Source organism: Microtus oregoni, unplaced genomic scaffold (genome assembly GCF_018167655.1).
Source record: "Microtus oregoni isolate MIOR12 unplaced genomic scaffold, Mior012 000055F_ref0000237, whole genome shotgun sequence".
Classification (NCBI taxonomy): Eukaryota; Metazoa; Chordata; class Mammalia; order Rodentia; family Cricetidae; genus Microtus; species Microtus oregoni.
In genome coordinates, this window is record NW_024543831.1 from 5,837,401 (window position 1) to 5,859,061 (window position 21,661).

Below are 21,661 nucleotides of genomic sequence, written 5' to 3' on the forward strand. Positions count from 1 at the left end.
CACCCATGGCAGCAGGAGCCCCAGATGACCCTCTGATGGAGAGCACCCATGGCAGCAGGTTCCCTGATGACCTCCGCTGGAGAGCACCCATGGCAGCAGGTGCCCCGATGACCCTTCTGCTGGAGGGCACCCATGGCAGCAGGTGCCCCCAATGATCCCCCTGCTGGAGATCATCCATGGCAGCAGGTGCCCCGATAACCCCTCTGCTGGAGAGCACCCATGGCAGCAGGTGCCCCGATGACCCTCTGCTGGAGAGCACCCATGGCAGCAGGTGCCCCCAATGATCCCCCTGCTGGAGAGCACCCATGGCAGCAGGTTCCCTGATGACCTCCGCTAGAGAGCACCCATGGCAGCAGGTGCCCCAGATGACCCTCTGCTGGAGAGCACCCATGGCAGCAGGTTCCCTGATGACCTCCGCTAGAGAGCACCCATGGCAGCAGGTGCCCCAGATGACCCTCTGCTGGAGAGCACCCATGGCAGCAGGTGCCCCCAATGATCCCCCTGCTGGAGATCACCCATGGCAGCAGGTGCCCCAATAACCCCTCTGCTGGAGGGCATCCATGGCAGCAGGTGCCCCAGATGACCCTCTGCTGGAGAGCACCCATGGCAGCAGGTTCCCCAATGACCCCTCTTAAGGACTTAGAGCACCTGCAGTGGTTTCTAGGACAGAAAGGCCCTGGTTCTGCAGTCATCTTAACAGAAAATAAATTCAGTAGGAAGCATACTCCTTCGTTGATTGGACAGTAGGGAACCTCCACTGCATGCCAAGCACAGGGCTCAGCTCTGGCTATCTCTCTGGGTAAACGACAAGTAAGCTTGTCCTGTGTGTACTCATGATTTGGGGAGACACAGCCCCAAAAGCAACTATATCAGAGCACAAAGTGACCCCTGTGAGAACTGTAAGCCTGGTGCTTGGTGGGTTTGAGTTTCATCGCCAAGAATAGGTCTTAGAAGCCAAAGAAGGGGCATGAATGCATCAGCCAAGAGGAAAGGGAGGGGCACTCATGGAGCCTGAGCCCCTAGCGAAGTATCACCCGGAGAGAAAGGCATCATTCCCTGGATCTGGAAGGTCCTGTTGAGGTCACCACTCCATCTCCTGCATCCATTGTCCTGGACAAAAGAGCTGAACCAGGACATGGCTGGTATCTCAGAAGGCCTGCAGGGAGTAAGTCTGAGACCCATACTGGGGTAGGACCTCAGGCTTAGAAAGCGCTTGGCGCCATCTCAACTCAGGAGGCTGTCCTGGGGTGATGGGAGATAGGAACGACAAGCCTGGTCCTCTGTCTCTTGCCACACTGGCATGCTGGCCTCCAGTCTGCTTTCCTATCCCTTTCTTCTGAGCTTATAGAGTTGATCCATATTCATCACGTGAGCACACTGCATGTGTTACCTGGTACGAAGCATGGTTTCTCTTTCTGTGTGAACGCAGTGTGTCTGTGATGCCCCAGTTTACAACTCTCCTGTGCTGGAGACAGATGGATTTACAAAAAAGCAAGCATAAACCACGAACGGAACTCACCCACCATCGACTAAATCCTCACCGCAATCTCATAAAATGGGTGCTTTATTATGCCGAGTTTTACAGACAGGAAGATGGAGGCACGTGGAAGACTGCCCAAGATCTCAGGGCAGGAACGATGAGCCCGCCAACAATGTCTACCTCCTGTCTTCTAAGGCTTGTGTGTGCGGCACAGTGTGAAATAGAAGGCCTTTGCTGAGTTCTGAGTCAAGACTTCTAAAAACGAGCAGATTCTAGATGTTCTGTGTGGATAGGTGATAGCCACAATGACCTGTGTGGAGGAAAGCCCAGAAGATGGTGTGATAAGGAGCCAGAAGATAGCACAGTCCACAGAGTACTGGATGTAAAAGCTTGAGGGGTCTGAGATCAAATCCCTGGCACTGGGTGTCGTGGACCTGTAACTCTAATTCTGTTGGGAGACAGGAGGATGGAGACCCCTGATCAGTGAGATCCATGTTCAGGGAGAATCTAAGGAAGATACCCAGTGTCGACCCCTGGCCTCTGCACACTCACTTGCACACACAAGTACACACACACATATATACACACATATGCGTGCACACATACAAAAAAAAGATGGTGTGTTGGGGCTAGAGAGAGGGCTCAGTGATTAAAATACTTTCTGCTAAACCAGGGGACCTGAGCTTGGTTCTCAGCACCCACATCCAGCCGCTCACAGTTGCCTGTAACTCCAGCATCAGGGGCATCTGCTGCCTCTGACTTCTTCAGGCACCTGCTAACATGTACATGTTCCCCTGAAGACACAGATGCATGCGCATAATGTGATAAGGGGAAGCTCGGAAAGGGAAAGACTGAGGGAGAGAGAGAGAGAGAGAGAGAGAGAGAGAGAGAGAGAGAAAGGAGAATTGGGGGAGGTGGATACCAACATCAAGTGAGCTGAGACATTCGGGGCCTGGCTTTGAAGCTGGGAAAGCACGCCCCGCAGTCAGCACAGGTGGCCCAAGTCTGGGAAAGGCAAGGAGTCAGATTCTTTCCTAGATCTTCCAGAAGGCACTTAGCCCTGGGGCTCCATTTTGGACTTCTCAAACCAATGAACCCCCTCCCACAGAACAACAACAGCAGCAGCAACTCTGACAAAAGCCAGCTTTCATTCCAGGGAAAATAGTGGCTTGTTTGGAGCCAAATCTTAGAGGCCATGGCCAGCAATGTGGATTCAGGTTGTCCTGAATGACCTGCTCCACTGTAGAAGTAGTGATAGTCATAGCACAAATGCCACTTAGGGCACTTATCAGCTACACTGTGGGAGCAGCAGGTAGGCTGGTTATAGTGAAGAAGGAGGTCTCTGCTGTAGGGGCAAGCCACTGTGTGATCTGATGACATGCTTTGGATACTCGAAGCCCGTGTGGTCTGTTAATGGTTTTACCTGCTAGTCAGAAGGCTAGCTAGATACAGGCATGGCCGATCAATGCCTACAAATGGGTACTAAAGATAGCCCCTGGTAATTTTAGCTCTGGATCTGCAACATTCCAAGTCTCTGCATTCATGGTTGTTCTAATCAGTCAATTAATATGCAAAATCTTCAACACAGATGTGGCCTTTTCAGGGGAACCTCAGTTCATAAGAACGGACCACATGCAGGTGCAGTAGGTTGATGACTTGCCAGTCGGCCGGGGCAAGACTGGAGGTCACGCTATAGCCACACTGTGGACATGGTATCTGCTGTCCCGATATGTAAAGGGATAGACTCGTGAAAGCCCTGTTTAAGACAGCCATATCTTCCTCATTGAGACACTCCTCCCTGAAACAAGCCTGGGGTAAATGAGTGTCTCACAGGCACTGGCCCTATCTGCCACCCACTGACCTGTTCCTAGTACTTGTATCCGTAGCCCACCTCTAGCGCCTTTCCCCCAGGATGGTGAGGAGTGGTTTCAGATTGATGTAGCATTGACTGGAGTTCGGCAGAGGAGAGAAGCAGTCTTCCAAAGGTGTATGCTGAGAGAGCTTTGGACAAAAGTGCCCCGCACCACCAGCCACCCACATCTTCATCTCATGTACAGAGACGGGGAGAACTAGAACCAGCCCTGTGCGTGAGAAGATGAGCATGGCCAGAGCTTAGGCAGGAGTCACAGAACACAGGCCTCAGTATGGGCACTTGGTGACAGACTGGTTTGGTGGCGCTGCCTTTGCCTGAGTACTTGAAGCTCAGGGACGCTGTCCTTATTGTTGACCCAAAGGATAGGGCTGGCCTTGAAGGAAGGGGGCTGCAGACACCACTGGTGAGGGATAGGGGTCTTTATTTGAAAGGCACAGCAGGGAAGCGGGCAGTAAACCACTTTGCGCCTGACTTTCCATAGAATTTCTGGGCTTTGCTGCCACCTGGTGGACAGAATCTAGAAGTAATTGTTGTAGTTGGCCAAATAATGGTGTCTTGCTGGATGTTTCTTTCTTTCTGAACCATTTACTGGGAAAGTTCTTCTAGATTGGGGGAAGGGAGTTCCTGGGTTCCTATAAGTCCCCCACATGCCATGCTTACAAATCTCCTTCTTCTATGGATTTAAAGCTCATTACAAAGGGTCAAGGCCGTAGGGCTGCATGGGAAGAAGGACCAGGCTCAGGATGGGATCCTCAAGTGCAGAAGGCTCTCACACACTGTTTGTGTGCTGAAGTTTTTATGGAGAAACTCTGTTAGGAAGCTGAAAGTGTGGGGGTGAGTAGGGAACATAAAGGGACAGAGAGGACACCAGTGTTTGGGTGCAGCATGGTACAAGCGGGCACCTTAGTGGCCTGGCCTTAAGGTAAGTGCCTAGCACATTTGGCTAGACCTGTCTTTGCTATAGGACAAGCAAGGCAAAGGCCCCCATCCACCACTTATCAAGATCAATTCTCACTGGTTCCAAATGTGTCCTGAGCCAGTGAAGAAGGACCAGCACTATGCTAGGTGTCTCTCCTTGAGCCTTGTAGATTCCCTCAACTTTTCTCCACTGGGATCTCAGAACCCCCAATACCTATGAAGTGGCAATGGTGTGAGCCCCACTTGTAGACACACAAGGAGACCCAAGATGCAGAAGATTTGACACTTTGGGGTCTAACACTCCACAACACACTCATATTGTTCTCAGCAAACATGGCTCAGAAAGCAGAGGGATGTCTAAGTGTAGCTCTGGTCTCCCTCCTCCCAAAAGCTCCAACAGAAAACCGAGGTAGACCCCTCTTCCTTAGCCACCCTCTCCTGAGCCACACAGCTAAAGGTCCCTTTCGAAAGGCTTCTAGGAAAGGAGCGGCAGGTTGTTCTTTTCCAGACTCCTGTTTTATTAATCATTGTTAGCATTGGCATCGCCAGAAAGTTCTTCCTCCAGTCTAACTTCTACACTTCCAGAAAGGAAGAAAGAGAGAAAGGGATAGGAGGGAAAGGGGAGAGAGAGAGAGAGAGAGAGAGAGAGAGAGAGAGAGAGAGAGAGAGAAGCCAGGCGCCAGCCTCTATTTCAGGATGGGGTATTCTTATTCCCTAAAACTAGGGTTGAATTCTCTAACCACGACACTGTGACATTCCAGGCTGGCCATCACAAGCCTCAGTGGAATAGCTTAAATTATAGAGGACTAAGTTAGAAAAATGGAAAGACAAAGATCCAAAAAAAAAAAAAAAAACCCACCCAGTCCCAGCTGATAACTAGTTGGTAGCCAAGTGTTTGCCTTGGGGTGCCCTCCACCTCACCGGTCAGGGTATCCAGTGCAGCTGGAGGAAGAGGCCAAGGAGTTGGTGTTAGGCCAAGGCAATTGCATGGAGTGGGCTGGACCAGTGTGACTGCCTCCAGTGCAGTCAGAGGAGCTGCCCCTTCTTGCCCAACATCCCCTCCCCCGAAGATGCAGAGGGTGGCGGAGGGAGTGATTAGCATGGGGCATTGTCCCCAGATAATGGGCCCCAGCTGCCTCCAGAAAGGAGAGACAAAGCGCCTGGCGGCTCCACGTGCATTATCCCCTCGTTAAATCTCTGTTATTAGATTAGATTCAGAATGTATTGATTCAGAGGCTGGGGGAGGAGGGGGAGGGAGGAGAAGCTGGCTGGCAAACACTGAGCTGTACTCCCCCCACCCCCCCATCCATCATCAGGAAACTTTTCCTCTAAACTAGCCTAGGGGGAACTCACAGTTGTGGCCCCTGCCTCCAAACCCCTCAGCGCTGGCTGATAAGCTCAGCCTACCTGTCCCAGCTCTCCTGAAAAGCCACCAGGTGTCCACTCTAGGGTATGCCTTTAAGGTCGTTGAGCACAGGTGGCCAACATTAGGCACAAAAGCAACTTCCGTCCTAGGAGCCAGTGGCAATCTCCTAGCAACTCAAGCTACAGACGTGGAGAGCACCAAGGCTTGCAGGGCTAGAGAGCACTTCCACAGTTGGGGGTGGGGGTGGGGAAGGGTGCTGCTAGAAGCAGGGTGGGTGGGGAAAGGCCGAGGAGCACTTGGGAGGTGAGATGGGGAGGTGCAGGAGGGGCATGGAGACCTGAAACCCATCCCTCTTCATAGGACAGGCTCAGAGGCAGTGGGGCCCTGTTAAACTAAAGCGGGCCTAGAGAAGCTGGACTGTGCTAAAAGCCCTTGACTGCTCACCACTAGCAGAAGGAAAGGCTGGTTCTCTGCCCTCACTCTGGTACTATGGTTTTTACCTAGAACCTGGCGTGTTTCTCTGTGGGTCTGTTTGGTAGCCACTCAAGGAGTGTTGAGTGTCTGTCTAACTTGTCTTCCTTCTTCAGACTACCCCCACTGGAGAAGACAACTCTCGGGTAAAAGCTGTTATCTTCTGAGAGCCAACTTGACCCCTCAAGCCAAGGACCTCTTGGGACAACCTTGCAGATGAGACAGTGATGGGTGGGAATAGACAGGTCCTTATCTCGACTAGAATTGGTCAATTATTCCTACCTCTTGCCACTGGCCAAAAATCTTCCTTCATTTATTCCTAAAGTTCATGTCAGTACCCTGAACCTGAATTTAGGGTCACTGTACCCTCTTATCTGATTTATCCCAATATGGCTACCTCTCTGCTCATTAAACAACACTACCCTCTCTCCATAGGGTCTCACTGTCGCTCAGACCGAACTTGAACTAACAGTAATTCTCGGCCTCGTGAGCGCTGGGTGTACAGGTGTGAGCCACCATTCCTGGCTCGACTTATCTCTTCTGTCAGCACATTAGGGATTGGAAGCCCAGCCTCACCTCTGACTGAGGCCCGGCCTCAGAGTGAGCTTTAGTTACAAAAGGAAGGGAGTAAGCAAGTGATTGGGTGTCCGCAAACATGGACATGGTAAAGACTTCTTAGGGAATGGTCCAAGATTAGCATTGATGAAGAGAAGTTCTCCAGTGCTGGGCCTCAGTTTCCCATCCTTGGGAACATGGTATAGATGTCAGATCAATGCTCCTATTGGATGTGGCCAGTGGACCAGAAGATGTTACATGCAGCATCTCATTCCTGAGGTGGTTAATTGGCCGCCTCAGTACTAGGCTCTGTCACCCCATTGATTATGAATGAGGGGTGAGAAGGGGGAGATGGGGAATCAATAGGCTGATGAGTGTCTTACTAGCTCTCTGGTTGAACACTTTGTCGATAGCTACCCACTTAATGGCCAGTGGTGCATTGACTGTCCATCTTTCTATCTTTGTGGCCTGGGATAGGAGAACCTTCTGATAGCATGCGACGAGGCCCAGCAATCCTAGCAGGTGGGTCAGCTTTTGGCTCTAAAGCCAGGCCCCAAATGAGGAATTGCAGGGCCTATCCTGAACAAGGAGGAGTGCCCCACCTCTTGCCCATCCTTGCTCAGCCAAAGGAAACTCTTGGTCCCACACTTTCCCGTTTGCTAGCAGAGCCTGACTCACACACAAGCAAAACAAATCAAAAGGTGAAATTCTGAAGTCATATCAAAAGTCACGTGTCTGGGGTGGAGGTGGTGATGAGACCTCAATCAGGATTCACTAGAGGAGCTAGCAGGAAGTTAGAATCCAGGAACTCTTTCTGATAGGGGAGATCCTGGGACAAGAGGCAACTAATAAAAGGTAAACCAGGTGACCCTTCTTCAGCCTTGGGCTCTTTTAGATGTGACAAACCCCAAGGCTCCTGATTTCTGCCCTCTGCTCAGCCTCCAGGTGGTTTGTGAGCTGAAACTGCAGAGTTGGGGGTTTGAGAATGGCCGTTCCCAGTGTTTGTATTGACTCTCTTATTATTGACTGCTCTGGAATAGCTTAAGAGGTAAGGGAACTGTTTGATTTTATCCCACACAAGTTTTTGGTGGGTCCTGTCCCTGTAGCCTGGCCATTTGTTGTCTAGTCCCCCCTACCTTGCTCTACTTTGAGTGTCAAGCAACTCATATATTTTTATATTTTGGTTGTGAGCCTAGCCTTTAACTGTTGAGCCATCTCTCCAGCCCAGAGTGTCAAGCAACTCAAGATAGCGAGAAGGATATGATAGGAACAAGCTAAAGTGTCAGAGAGAGCCTCATCTACACACTCTTGAGACTAAGACAGAATATTCCTTTCCCTAGATGCCTGTTAGGTGGGAGGAGTTGGGGCATTGCTTAGCGTGCCTAAGCCTTGATGTCTAGGACAGGCGACAGTTATGTCCAAGTTAGATCCCAGCTCTGCCTCCATCCAAGTTAGGGGCACCAGGCACTAGTTACTAAGAGTTCTCAGCAGAGTTGGCCCAAGCTAAGCCTTGCCTTTAGAGTCACCTAAGCACGAGGCTGGAGGGTGCTGACCGTGGTGCTGAAGTCTTATCGCCTCGCGGCACTCTGTTGCAGTGTTAAGAGCTTGCTCCCTAGAGACCATAAATCCAGAAACGCTGGCCCACAGGAATCCTTCCAGTATTTTCCCAGTAGGCTGAAAAAAGCCTCCCTCTCTCCCCTCATTTGATAAATACTCAATCTTGACCTTCAAACTGATCCATCTCCTATTGTTTCATCATGATGGCTGTCACGTCACCCTCTAGTTCCCTGGTCCAGGACGCATCAGTCAACTGAAACTACAGGTAACTTCACCATCCAGCCTTTTCCCATAGCTGAATACAAATGGTCATGGACAGAGAATAAGATATCATTGCGTTTTATTATCCCCTGCCCCTACTGGCTGATAAAGCTGAGTGCTTAGGGAAGCGGCCACAGGTGAGCTGAAGAGGGAGCCATTGGGGACTGGATAAAATGGATGCAGAAGTCTCAGGCACCTATACTAGAGGGTTAGTTTTTCTTTGAACAAGAAACAAATTTTGTGGAAATGAGCAGTTCCAAGGGAAGCTTTAATCAGGGAAGTGCTGGAAAGGAAATCAAGGCCCAATGCATTGATGAGTAAGTAAAGTTAGAGAGTACTTGTTTTCTCTCGAACTAGGATATCATGCTTTAAAGCCATGGTAAAGGAAGCTGGGAATGAAGTGGGGGAGGCAGAATGGGTCTTCATCACTAAGTTTCGGGACCAAGGGTTCAGACACTGGTTTGGGACTGCTCAGACTAACTGGTGTTGGAAACAGAATGAAGGACCTAAGGGGAAATCCCCCATCCTTAGCTTACCCAGCCCCGAGTACCCTGCTGGGTTGTGTTCACTCCAGAATAATGCCAAACGGACCAGAGCGTGACCAGGGTGATGCTGTAGACCAACACAGCTAGCAGGTAGATGCGGAATAGCAGCCTGTCCAGCACATATCCCACCCTTAGCCAGTCCCGAGCCACCTCCCGCATCTCATCCCGCTTCTCCAGGAAGTGCCGGATGGAGGCTAGCTCTTGCAAGAGCCCACGCACAGCCAGCGAGGCCTCTCTAGGTGGTGGGGGAGGGCTACCTCTGCCCCTCGAGGTCTTCTCCAAGTCCTGAGGTCCCCCAACATGGCTGACGTGGTTTCCCATGGCTGGAAGAAGAACAGAGCCTTGGTGTGAAAGGGAGGCCAGTGAGCTACCCTGATGCTGTAGCAGAGGAGTGGGGTATGGGGACCAGAAGTCAACTTTGGCTGTCTTCCTCAGCTGTGTTCTCCCTTTCTCTCTCTCTTTTAGGACAGGGTCTCCCTATGTGGTCCTGGCTGGCCTGAAACTCACCACATAGACCAGGACAGCATCAAACTCACAGAGATCTGCCTATTCATGGCTCCCACAGTGCTTGGGATTCAAGGCGTGCACCACCAAACCCAGCTCCTCTGAGCCCTTCTCAGCCCATGGGGCTCAGCCTCCAGGACTTGCATCCTATATCCACCCAGACTGGTAAGGGGTTCAAAGGCAAAGCAAAAGGGCATGACTGGGCGTGGTGGTGCACACCTTTAACCCCATCACGTCCAAGACAGAGGAAAGATCTCTGCAAAGTCCAGCCTGGTCTACATAGCTTATGAGACCTGTCCTTTTTGTTGTTGTTGTTTTTTTAAGTAGAAAGGGAAACAAGGTTCCAGTCTGATTGACATCTTTGACTGAAGCATCCTCCTGCCTCTATCCTGTACCCAATCCCCAGGTCCTACCCGGCATTCCTGGCATGTCACAGCCCCCAGACTCTCTGTGTGAGTCTGGCCCTGTCGTCTCTCACCTGAGCAGTCATCAGCCTTGCTGGCTTGGAAGGTAGCTGGAGGCCTATTGGTCATTGGCTGCTCCCCAAGGCAGAGCAGCCAGGCTATTTTCCGTAGGACCAGGTGCCTTAGCCAGTCCGGGACGGGCCGCTGTAGGTCCTGCTTGTGTACCAGCCGCACAATGAAGATGGTCTCGGCAAGGCTTATCACCAGCAGAGCCATGCAGACCACAAAGTAGACGCCTGAGCCAGAGAAAGAGATCCACTAAGAGTGGGGGCAGGTCCTCGCCACAGTGGGCACTTCCGGAGGTGGGGCTTACCGATGAGGGGCGTGCCGATGGCCGTTGCAGGCAGGGTATCTGACACAATGATGAGAAAGACGGAGTATCCCAGAAGGAGTGTGATCTTGAAGGAGACTCTCTCGCCACTGTCCGGGGGCAGGCAAAAGCCCACAATGTCTACCACCATGAGGAAGATACTGGGCAGCAAGAGATTGACTGCGTAGAATAAAGGCCGCCGGCGGATGACCACCTGGGACCAGGACAGAAGCTTGGGAAATGACTGGACAGACAGGAACCCTGGGACCATTAGTCCATACCCACCCCACTCTCTTACAGAATGTCTAGCCTGGGACTGTTTGGGAAGAAGAGTAACAGACCCCTAGCCTTCCTCCCGCACCAGGCTTGTGGCTGTTGAAGATAAACATGGGGGTGCTTCAGTGGTGTCTCGGTCTCCCTTGCTGAGGTTGCATGGAATGTGCATGAACCTGGAGGTGGCAGAAGGGCTACTATATCCTTCCCAGTTTGCCTCCCGAGGCCACCGGCACTGTGGAGGCTTGTTTTTGTGGCTACCCCAGGCACCACCACACCCACTCACGTAGAACTTCATTTCTGCATAGCTGCTACTGGTTTCCATACTGAACTCCTGGAACTGGGGCAGCACTCCCAGTAACTCCCACTCGCCCTGGTTCATGAAGATGCTCTTGTCTGACCTCACTTCTTCTGGTGACCTCCACAGGGAAATGTTGATGTCCTGGACTAAGAGGAGACAAAAAGCCAAAAAGCCAAAAAGCCAAAAAGCCAAAAAAAAAAAAAAAGCTTCAGATGCTCAAGCATAACCCAGACCTCTGCCCTTAACCCTCAGCCCTGGTTTCCTCAGCTGCACAGAAACGAAGTTCTATGTGGGTGGGCGTGGCTGTGGCTGGGGTGGCATCAGAAAGCGAGGTGACAGAACACATTCCATCTGTCTCACAAGCCTATAGTGCAAAGAACTGTAGGAAGTGTCCATTAGAAAGCTTTCTGCTTCTGTCTCTCTCGCTCACTTACACACACACACACACACACACACACACACACACACCTTCCAAACAGATTTCTATGTTAGGGTTTCTCACCTAGGAAATGAATTAAACACAACATTTTTACCTCTGCCTTCACAGAACTACCTGTCTTTGAAAAAGAATTAATAAGATAAATCTTCAATGACACCATACCAAAGATATCTATATATATATAGATAGATAGATAGATAGATATATACACACACACACACACATATGGGGGTGGGTGTGTATGTATTATACATATATATGGAATGTATATAATATAATATATTGTAATATATATAAAGGAAACTAAATGTCCATCAGGGGAGAAAATATTTAATAAACAATGATATACCTAGATGAGTCTATTGCAGTTAAAAATTATGAGGAAGATCTCATACACACTAACTTTGAAAAAAGTCAGGGATTCATTGTTGATACAAAGAATCAAGTAGCAGTGTATGATAGTATATGCAATATGTGCCCTCCATAGGTAGCACATGCACATACATGTGGATGGAAATGCATAGAGAAGTAAATGGAAGATTCTACCATGACATGTTCTGTTTAAAAACAATTTCTTTATGTGTACGAGTGTTTGGCCTGCATGGATATGTGTGTACTGTGTGTGTACAGTGACTATGGAGGCCAGAAGAAGGCAATGAATTCCCTGGAACTGGAGTTAACAGTTGTGAGCTATCACGTGGGTGCCGGGAACAGAACCTAGGTATTCTGGAAGGGCAACAAGTACTCTCAACTGCTGAGTCATCTTTCAGCCCCCTTAACTGAAGTTTAATGTAATGACCATGTCAGAACAATAGTCCAGCAGTATACCTTCCCCAACCCTCCACTGAATAGCTGGCACTTACACACTCACTAAAAATTCTCAGAACCAGACACTGTGCTGGAGAGTCTAACAGTGCCAGAAAACACGTTCCCACTCCTCTGAAATTATATCCATGAGAAAATTAGACACGGACTGAACACATATTATCAAGTGATGAAGTTAATAAGAAAAACCAGGGTTTTTAAAAACTGCACGGGAGATTGCTAGTCTAGGGGGCTATGGGAAGTCCTCCCAGGGGCTGGTGACACCTGAGGGATATACAGGTGAGCAGAGAGGGTCAGCAGGCTGTGTTTGGGGTGGCAGGAGTAGGGGAATGGAGAGGGGAAGGTAGCCTGGGAGAGGGAAGAGCCTGTGACAGAGAACAGGCAGGACCTCTGTCTGGGCCTCCAGAAGAAGACAGCTGGGCTGGCACACACCAGACGAAGCTGGTGTGGTACACTGTGGGCAGGACCAGGTCAAGGATTTGGATCGGGTCCCAGGACTGCTGGGAAGCCATTGAGGGGTTTAAATGACATGATCAATTTGCATTTTTAATAAGAGCTCACTGGCTGCTGTGGGGAGCGTGAACCACAGTGGGGGTGGTGTGTGGGGAAGACCAGGGCCGGAAGGAATGAGGGCACCTGGGCAGGAGGTGTGGGTGTGATTCAGGAGTGAAGAGGAGTGGGGCGGGCCTGAGATACATTTCCTGCCAGATCCTCTTTGAGACACTGAGTGAGAATTGTCCCTTGCTGAGTGCCTTGGAGCCGATTCACACCATCTCATTATTCCTTGTAACATGTAGGGGAGGCAGTGAGAACAGCAATATTGGCTCCAACTGGAGGAATAGAAAATGGAGACTCATTGGCTTTAAAAAGACCATGGTGGGGTGCTTGCTTAGCATGTATAAGGTCTTAGGTCAGATTCCCCAGAACCACAAAGGAAAAAGACAAATGAAAGAGACTGGTTAAAGGGAAGAGAAGAAGGGAAAAAAATAAGTGGTCTATTGATTAAAGAAGGATGTGTCAGAGAGAGTATTCCTGACCCCAAGTACCTAGAGTCCCAATCTCTGCCCCACCCACAAGCGCACAGACTCACTGGTGTGCAGCCAGCTGGTGAAGGTCAGGGAGCAGTTCTGCACATCAAAGGGGAAGTTATAGATGTCAAGGATGCAGGCAGTCACCACCTGCAGGGGCTTGTAGTTCTGGACTTCACCGTGGTGCTGCACATACACGTACGGGATGTTCGGAGACTTTCCCACGTCCACACTGGTCAGGGAAGAGGAATCAGCTTGTAGACTGAAGAGGCAGATAGATCCTTGCCCTGGAAAGCTAAAGATCTTTTGAGTAGCCCAGTAGGGAAGGAAATTCAGGGACGGTTTGGACAGCAAGATAATCCAGACATTTTGTCCGGCCTTAATTTTCCAGTGTTATCCAGCTTAGCTTTCTGACTATCATCGAAGTCGTGTTCCAAACAATAAAAGGTGTTTCTCTTTGATTCCTCTAGCAACCTAACTCTTAAAGGGGGAGAAGGAATCCATGAGTCTACAAGCCACTGGCTGTAGGGAGCTAGCCTGGCTGTCTCCGGGCTGTTACACCCACTCCATGCCAGATAGAAAAGAGGTGACACCCAGGATAATGGTGGGTTGATAGGAGAGAAGGATCCTATGATCCATCCTGACTCTGATTTTGCATTGATTCTTATTACTAGAAGCCCCCAAATAGGAACAGTCATCATCTCAGGAGGAAGAGAATGGAGACTATGAGTAAGAATAGCAGAGCCTAGGAAAATCCAACAAGAATTGGCCCATTCTCGTGACTGAGCCTGGACCCCAAGGCCTGAGGTAAGCTGAGCCCAGGGTCCCTGTCTTTACCTTCTGTGGGATAAAAATGAGAAGCTAAGATAAAGGGCAGGAAGAAATTTCTAGAACACTTGCCACCTATGCCATTTGGGGCATTCAAGGGTGGGGTTAAATTTAATAGTCTTCTTCGGGAAAATGCCATAGAGTAGGATAGTGCAGTTGGCACTGTATGAATCCCTCTGGCACCTCCCTTTTAGTATTATTATTAAATTTTTAATAAGGTTTTATGTAGTCCAGGCTGGTCTTGAACTTTCTGTGTAGTCAGGAATGACCTTGAACTTCTGATAATCTTGCCTCCATCTCCCAAGTGCTGGGACTGTAGGCCTGTGCCACCTCATTGGGTTTATTCGATACTAGGCATGGAACCCAGGCACTTTGCATGCTAGCCAGATACTCTTGTCAATTGAGTCACAGCCCCAGCCTACCTTCCCCCTCCTATCTGTATTTTCCCCACGTATTTTCCTTGCCTTTGAACTCAGATGTCCAGTTGGTGGACCCTGGATGAACCTGCAGGATGGGGAGAAAGTCAGCTGGCTGAAGGCAATGGGACCATGTTGGGCTGCTGGGAACAAAAGCTAATGAGACCCACTTCATACTGGAGGTGCCAATTGTGGCCTGTTCGGCACATAAGTGGCTTGGGAGGTTTGAACATGTTCCTTGGCTCCCGATCTCTTTTGTGACCACGAGCATTGGCTGTCATCAGTATTCCACTCCTTTCAAAAAAATGCCACGGTCCCCTCTGACAAATGCAGCTGTCTCCGCTAAGTTATTAGAACTCAGTGTGACATCACTTGCTGGCTTCTGTTCCTACGATGGAGGCCCCTGTACTGAAAAGTATAAGGTTGTCGCAACCAGTGCAAAAAGAAAGGGTTGGAGGTTAGCAAAGAAGAGAAAATTTGGTAAAGGAGAGCTTGAGCAAATGCTAACTTGGCCTACAGCCTGCTAGCCTGGCTGGGACAGTTTGGAGGCTGCAAAGAGGACATTGTTACCGGGCCTGGCTTCTCTAGCCCCAGCCTCTCAGCCCCCTAGACTCCGATGAAAGTACTCACAACTCATTGATGAGAATGTCAGGGACCCAGACGCTGTCTGTGGGGACGGACAGTTTGGTGATATTGTCAAAGTCCTCGGGAGTCCACTGCAGAAACTCATCAGTCCAGAACTGTGGGAGAAGCAGACACTGTCACAAGCAGCTCCCTGCCTTCTTCAGAGATGCTCACCTGCAAATCAGACAGCTTTCCACCCCTTATGCTAGGGCAATAGGTGGCCGGGCAGTAGGTGGGCATCTTCCAGGGCAAATCTGGCCATGGACCCACATCACTCATTGGTTGCTGAGAGACCCCACCCCTACCCCTACAGCTTTCCATCATCTGCATGTGTAACAGCACAGAGTGCTGCAGCCTCTTCTGGGGGAGCATGCAGCCTGTTCTTGCTTGGCTCCTTGCCCATGAGACAGGGTGTGTTCTGAATTAAGAGGATCTTCATAGAATCAGAAGTGGCGCAGCCTGATAGGGATTAGTGTTTCTCTGCTACGTTCTCTGTCCCATACATGGTGGTACCGTGGCAATAGAGCATGGCTATGGCTCAAGAAGGGTTTCCATGGAGACCTGTGGATGCTGCTATGCCTACAGAGCCTCTCTGGTTTACCTCCCTCCCCGGAGCTCAACCAAGGCCTGAGACATCTGTATACCAGTGTGACCTGCGCCTGTCAGAAATGAACATGTGCCACCAAGGCAGAGAGTCCTGAGGGTTAAGGGGATGGCTTCTCCCTGTCTCCATCTCTCAATCTGGTGGTTAACCAACTTAGTGTAGAAGAACTTTCTAGAAGTTGGAGCTGTGTACATGAAGTGAAGTGAGGCCAGGGGCTGTCCTTTCTCCAGGGTTATTCACTCAACACTTGTCAGGGAAGCGTCAGAGAATCTGAGAAACCAGGGGAGGATGCCCCGTACCCACTTGGCCCTGGCTCTGATAGGAGAACATTTCAGACTCCTAGATCTTCTGCCTACTGTGCCTCTGAACCTCCACCATGGCCCCTGAGATTCCTGACTCCTTGAGAGGGGGACGTCCTTCCTGGTAGAGAAGTCTCATCCCAGGAAGCAGGTGGGGAGAGGCGGTCAGCTCACCTGCCGGTACCAGATGTAGGTGGTCAGTACCTGGTTCTTCTCATCCTAAAAATGGAAAAGGAGCTGAGAGGTTGTCCCCCACACACCACCTAACAGGAGCTGGTCTTCTGGGAAGGCAGGAGGGAGAAAGGGACTGGGGAAGGGGATACACTGGCCGCTGGGCAGCCAGGAGAAGCTGGTCTGTTAAGAGGCCACAACTAGAAAGAAATGTAATGGTTTCTTTTCAAGTTCAAAGATACACAGTGTGGTATGGCGGTACATGCCTATAATCCAGTATTCAGGGCGCTGAATTCAGGCATGTTTGTGAACTTGAGGCCAGCCTCAAAATGTGGTAAAACTCCCTCTCAATAAAACAGAAAGAAAAAAAACCCCTAAAGATATGTAAATTATGCATGTTTTCTGTTGTCATTGTTTATCACATTTATATATATATATATATATTGCATATAGAGCCTGCTATATTATGAAATTAAGAGACTCAAAACTATAGAATAATAAAAGTGGTTACTCCCCTCTCCCCCAGCTAATCACAGGTCTCCCTTTCTGAAACAGCACACCAACCTGCCGTTAGCTATTCTTTCTAAAGATCTTCTAAGTGTTACGATTCTAAGTCCTATATTGGGGGAGGGGTGTCATGTGACCCAAGCAGCCTGTGAAGTCAGTTCCCACCTCCCCATTGCAAGATGGAGAGCCCACAGCTCTTCAAATGCCTTTGTGTCGATCTCAAGCAATGCTTGGCTTCACCTGCTGAACAGTGCACCACAGCCCATAGTTATTGATTAGTTCATTGATCTATTACTTGACATTGGATCTACTGTTGCCATTTAGTGACCCCTGCCACTCAGGGACCTGTGTAAGGCACTAACTAGGGGTGTCGAGACGATATGTGGAGACAGTTTCCATCATGCAGGAGGTGACCACATCTAGGAGAGGGTGCACAAAAGTGGCCCAGGTTTGTGGTTTGGGCAGCTGTGCAGATACAACTTCAGTCTGTCCTCAGCCGTGATGCCAGCCCATAGGCTCAAGGCTTCTTCATGCCTACGGTACCTCCCAGAGGTGGTTTGGCCTCACATGGTTTCTCTGACCCTCCCTAAAAAGTTGAGGGCAGCTCACCACACTGAGGATGGCATACATGATGACGTCGATGGAGACGGTGGTGGGCTTCCTCCAGTCCCGCACGGGCCGTACGGCTTTCTTGTAGTTGGTCAGGAGGTGATCTGACAGCCTGAGCAGAGCGGGTAGGGTGGTGTTGCGGGCCTGGGTGGCCGCCCTCCGGCTGGCTGGGAAGGAGAACAGTTGTTTTTTTTTTTAATTTAATTTAATTTTTTTTTTATTTTTCGAGACAGGGTTTCTCTGTAGCTTTTGGTTCCTGTCCTGGAACTAGCCCTTGTAGACCAGGCTGGCCTCGAACTCACAGAGATCCGCCTGCCTCTGCCTCCCGAGTGCTGGGATTAAAGGCGTGTGCCACCACCGCCCGGCTAGGAGAACAGTTTTACACAGGAGCCAGAGCCCTGGTTCTCCTGCCCCAGCTTAGAATCTGTTCAGAAATTTCATTCTCTGGGCAGGTGAAATGGCTCAGTAAGTAAAAGCATCTGCCATCAAGTCTCATGACCTGAGAGAATGGACTTCTGCAAGTTGTCCTCTGACCTCCACATACACGCCAAGGCATACGTGTGACCACACACATGCACACAACAATAATGACGATGATGCTAATCATAATAATAACAGCAACAATAATGTAATTCTAAAAAGAAGAAATTCTAGCACCGGGCCCTGGCCCTCTTCTGGGTATTTTGAGTATTCCTTGGTTTCCCTCTGGAAGACAGTGGTAGTGACTCAGAAAGCAGGGGTGACACTTGAAAGCCTCACTCCCTTCGGCAGCATGCCTACTAAAATTGCTATGATACAGAGGTTATGGAGGACCCTGCCCAAGGATGACATGCAAGTTCGTGAAACAGTCCATATTTCACGAAACAAAATGAAAACCAATGTGCATTGGGTAGGGAGGGCACAGCCCAGAGGGCCAGGACCCAGGCATCAAGAAGGCGGGATTGTAGGGTGGACTGACTGGTCCCTTGCAAACTAGGAGCCACAAGGCTTATTATCACTAAATAATACCATGTCCTTATGTTCTGCGCTCAAGTTGGTCACCAGACAGCAAGTCATTCTTGCAGGTCCTTCACTAGTGTGTCATCTACTTGCCTCATAAGCTTCCTCCCCATCTGGAAGGACAGAGGCAGGCAAACAGAATTGGAAGGGGCTATTTTTAAGTTTGTTTTATTTTGCTTTGCTTTTCAGGCAGGATCTCACATAGCTGAGGGTTGCCTAGAACTTGTCACGTGACCTTGAACTTCTGATTCCCCCCCCCCCCTTCACTTTCTAAATTCTGGGATTACAGGCTTGTGCTTCCACTCCTGGTTTTATGCAGACTGGAGCCAGGGCTGTGTGCACACATGCTAGGCTCGGCAGGCCTCTACCAACAGAGCTATCCCCAGCCTCAAGAGACTTTCTTTTATTGAGTCTTCTTCAGAATAATGGAATAGTATCTGCACAAGTCTTCCATTTCAATCTCAGGATAGCCTGCCAGGGTAGCTAGCAAGATAGACCATTATACGAACATGATTCCCCAAGGCACAGGAGGGTAAATAGCATATACTGCTAGCTGAGAGACAGAGATTCAAACCACATTCCATACCACTACCTGAGATTCTGAGAGACTTGGAGGGGGGGGGGGGGTGTCTGGTGGACTTTGTGGACTCTTGGAGATATGGAGGGTGTGCCTGGCTGCAGAACAGGGTCAGTTGAGAGGAAAGGTAACTCAAAGCATTTACACATGCAACTAGCTTCTGATCCATCTACCTTGCTTCTCCTGCAATGACATCCTATTCCTAGCCTTCACATCAGTCCCACCCCCTCAGTGGCATCCTTCTCACTGTCCCCCAAGGTGTTGCCACAGAGCTTTGTAGAAGGAACCTCCCTGAATGGGGCTGAACGTGGTTTGCAACAGAAGGACCCAGAACCCATGTGGCCGAACACCCAATTTCTGAGGCAGTCAGAAGAGGATTCGGTAGAAAGGGCAGGAAGTTTGCTATTACTGAAGGTGAGTCTTGGAGGAACTTGGAGGAGGAGAAAGTCCACAGGACCCACACAACAAAACCAGCAGAAGCAAGAAAAAGTTACTAAAGTGGTACACTCTGCTGCTGCCCCTCAGTGAATTAGTCTCCTGCTCTGAACTGTGGCTATAAGAAGAAAAAGTGGACTGAATGAGCTCACAGGTCCATAGCTGCTTCCGTTTGATAAGTTGAAAGCAAATGGGAACCGTCTCTCAGCACCTACCTGTGAATTTCTTATAAACGGACAACCACCCTACTCCTTTCTCAGCCCAGGACTCAACTTGAGCTCAACTTCTCAAACCACCTCATTGGACCCAATTCCTTAGAATGCTTTCTCGCTCAACAGTACCGGGATAGAGATAGCCGACCTTCCTTCAGCCCTCCTGTGGCTCCAGCCTCTCCTACCTTCAGCCCTTTGAGACCTAAGGCCTTCCCTCACCCCAGCTTGCTATTCCCCTCCCCAGCAAACTCCTTACCTTCTGCCTGGGCCAGAAGCGTGGACAGGAACAGGGCCAACAGCACCTGCGGCGCGCAGAGCTTCATGGCCAGTTTCCCGAGCGTGGGAGGGCCTCGGAGTAGTCGCTCAGGGTGAGTTGCCCTGACTACCAGTCTGCACACCCTCTGCCAACCTCATGTCCCAGGCAGCCTGCTTTTTCAACTGCTGTCTGCACCTTGTGAGAGACTGCAGCCTGGCACTCCGGGCCACCAGAGTTGGGGAGCCGCCAAGTTTTCCAGCAAGCTGCTTTTCCGCTGGATCAGGTTTCAGGGCAGCGGGAGGAAGGGGAGGGGAGTCTGCCGGCTGATGTCAGGAGAGGGAGCTCATGCCACTCATTCAAGTAGGAGCTTGGCCACATCTTGTCCAGGAAATGTTTTGGGAAAGGGGTCTACAGAATCTGTGGAGCAAAGATCAAGATTGACAGCGGTGGACTGTACACTGGGCTGTCACTGTCACTAGTGTCCCTTCACAAGTATAGCATGGGGAGAACCAGGGGGTGGCTTAAGCAGGGGCAGCAGGAGTCATACTTTGGCTCCCCAAGGTGACATAATGCCTCTAGGGAAGCAGGTGACTGGACATTTTCTGCAGACTGAGAGGATGCGGGGGGAGGGGAGATGGGGAGTCAAGTAAAGGTCTTTGCCTTCATCCTCACTCAATTAAAATTTTTTAAATTTCATTTTAGTTTATTTTGCTTTTTTAAATCAGGGTCTCTTGCAGCCCCGGCTGTCCTTGAACTCACTAGGACTCTGAGAATGGCTCTGGACTCCTAATCCTCCTGACTTCACTTCTCCAGTACTAGGATTACTTAAGGCAGGTTCCACCAAGAATTGAAGACAATGAAATACATTTTACATCTCTTTGCCTGATTTTCTGAGCTTTAACAAATACCATTAAATGTATGGCCTTCTGCCGCTTTCTGAATGGAGGAGGAATGGATGGGGGGGGATGTAGATGGGATGTGGGAAGGGGGAATGGGAAGAGAGGAGGGAGGGGAAACTGGTGGGTATGTAAAATAAACAAAAAAGCTTAATAAAAAGAGAAGAAGTGTATGGCCCTTTGTGGTTACAGTCTTATCTCAAGTTGGGGGACATGGTTGCGTGGTATGGTGCTTGCCTGGCATGCACAAAGATTACTTCAATCCCTGGTGCCACACGGCCAGGTGGTGCTCACCTCTAATCCCAGGGAGGTAGAGGCAGGAGGATCGGAAGTTTCAGGTCACGTTGAGCTACACAACTGGTTCCAGCACACTTTGGGCTACACAAGACCCTGCCTCAAGAGACAAACAAAAAATAAATAAATAGATTAAAGGTTAAAAATGAAAAGGGACTGAGCACTGTGCTTCCCATATGTAACCTCAGCACGTAGAAGGGTGAGGTAATAGAACAACAGGCTCAAGGCCAACCCAGGCTGCACAGAGAACCTGACATGCCTGTCCCTCCCTCTATTCCTCCCTCCCTCCCTCCCCTCTCATACAGACTTAAAAATAATAATACGCATATATTTTAAAGATTTATTTTACCTTTAAGTATGTGTATATGGGTGGAGGGAGGGCATGAGTGAGCATGTTCATGTGTGATCTATGTGCTGAGTGCAGGTGCCCTTGGAGTCTAGAAGAGGACTTTGGGTCCCCTAGAGCTAGAGTTACAGGCAGTTGCGAGCTGCCCATCATAGGTGCTAGGAACTGAATTTGGGTCCTCTACAAGAGCAATATATGCTTTTAGCTGCTGAGTCATTTCTCTAGCCTTGTAAAAAAATATTTTTAATGTCATGTGTATTTACTTTTAAAAATTTTTGTTGGGCATAAGTACATGTAGATTAATATTAATTATAGAAAATTATGAAGAACAGTTATAAGCATCCAATAGGTTTACTGCCCCAGAGAGAGTCACTGTTAATATTTTGGTGTATGTTCTTCTATGAGTTCTTTCCATAAA

The 21,661-nt window shown here is 49.7% G+C and overlaps 1 protein-coding gene across 1 annotated transcript; it reads right to left on the minus strand.

Moving 5' to 3' along the window:
- Nucleotides 1–8,563: 8,563 nt before the first annotated feature.
- Nucleotides 8,564–19,904, minus strand: Htr3a (5-hydroxytryptamine receptor 3A). The gene is made up of 9 exons (XM_041638621.1): nucleotides 19,708–19,904; nucleotides 17,229–17,395; nucleotides 16,116–16,160; nucleotides 15,045–15,154; nucleotides 13,233–13,402; nucleotides 10,864–11,024; nucleotides 10,308–10,518; nucleotides 10,009–10,230; nucleotides 8,564–9,349 (listed from the first exon to the last, which is right to left on the minus strand). Exons 1-9 carry the CDS (start codon nucleotides 19,772–19,774, stop codon nucleotides 9,009–9,011), a joined length of 1,494 nt encoding a protein of 497 aa, XP_041494555.1. The 5' UTR covers nucleotides 19,775–19,904; the 3' UTR covers nucleotides 8,564–9,008.
- Nucleotides 19,905–21,661: the final 1,757 nt, after the last annotated feature.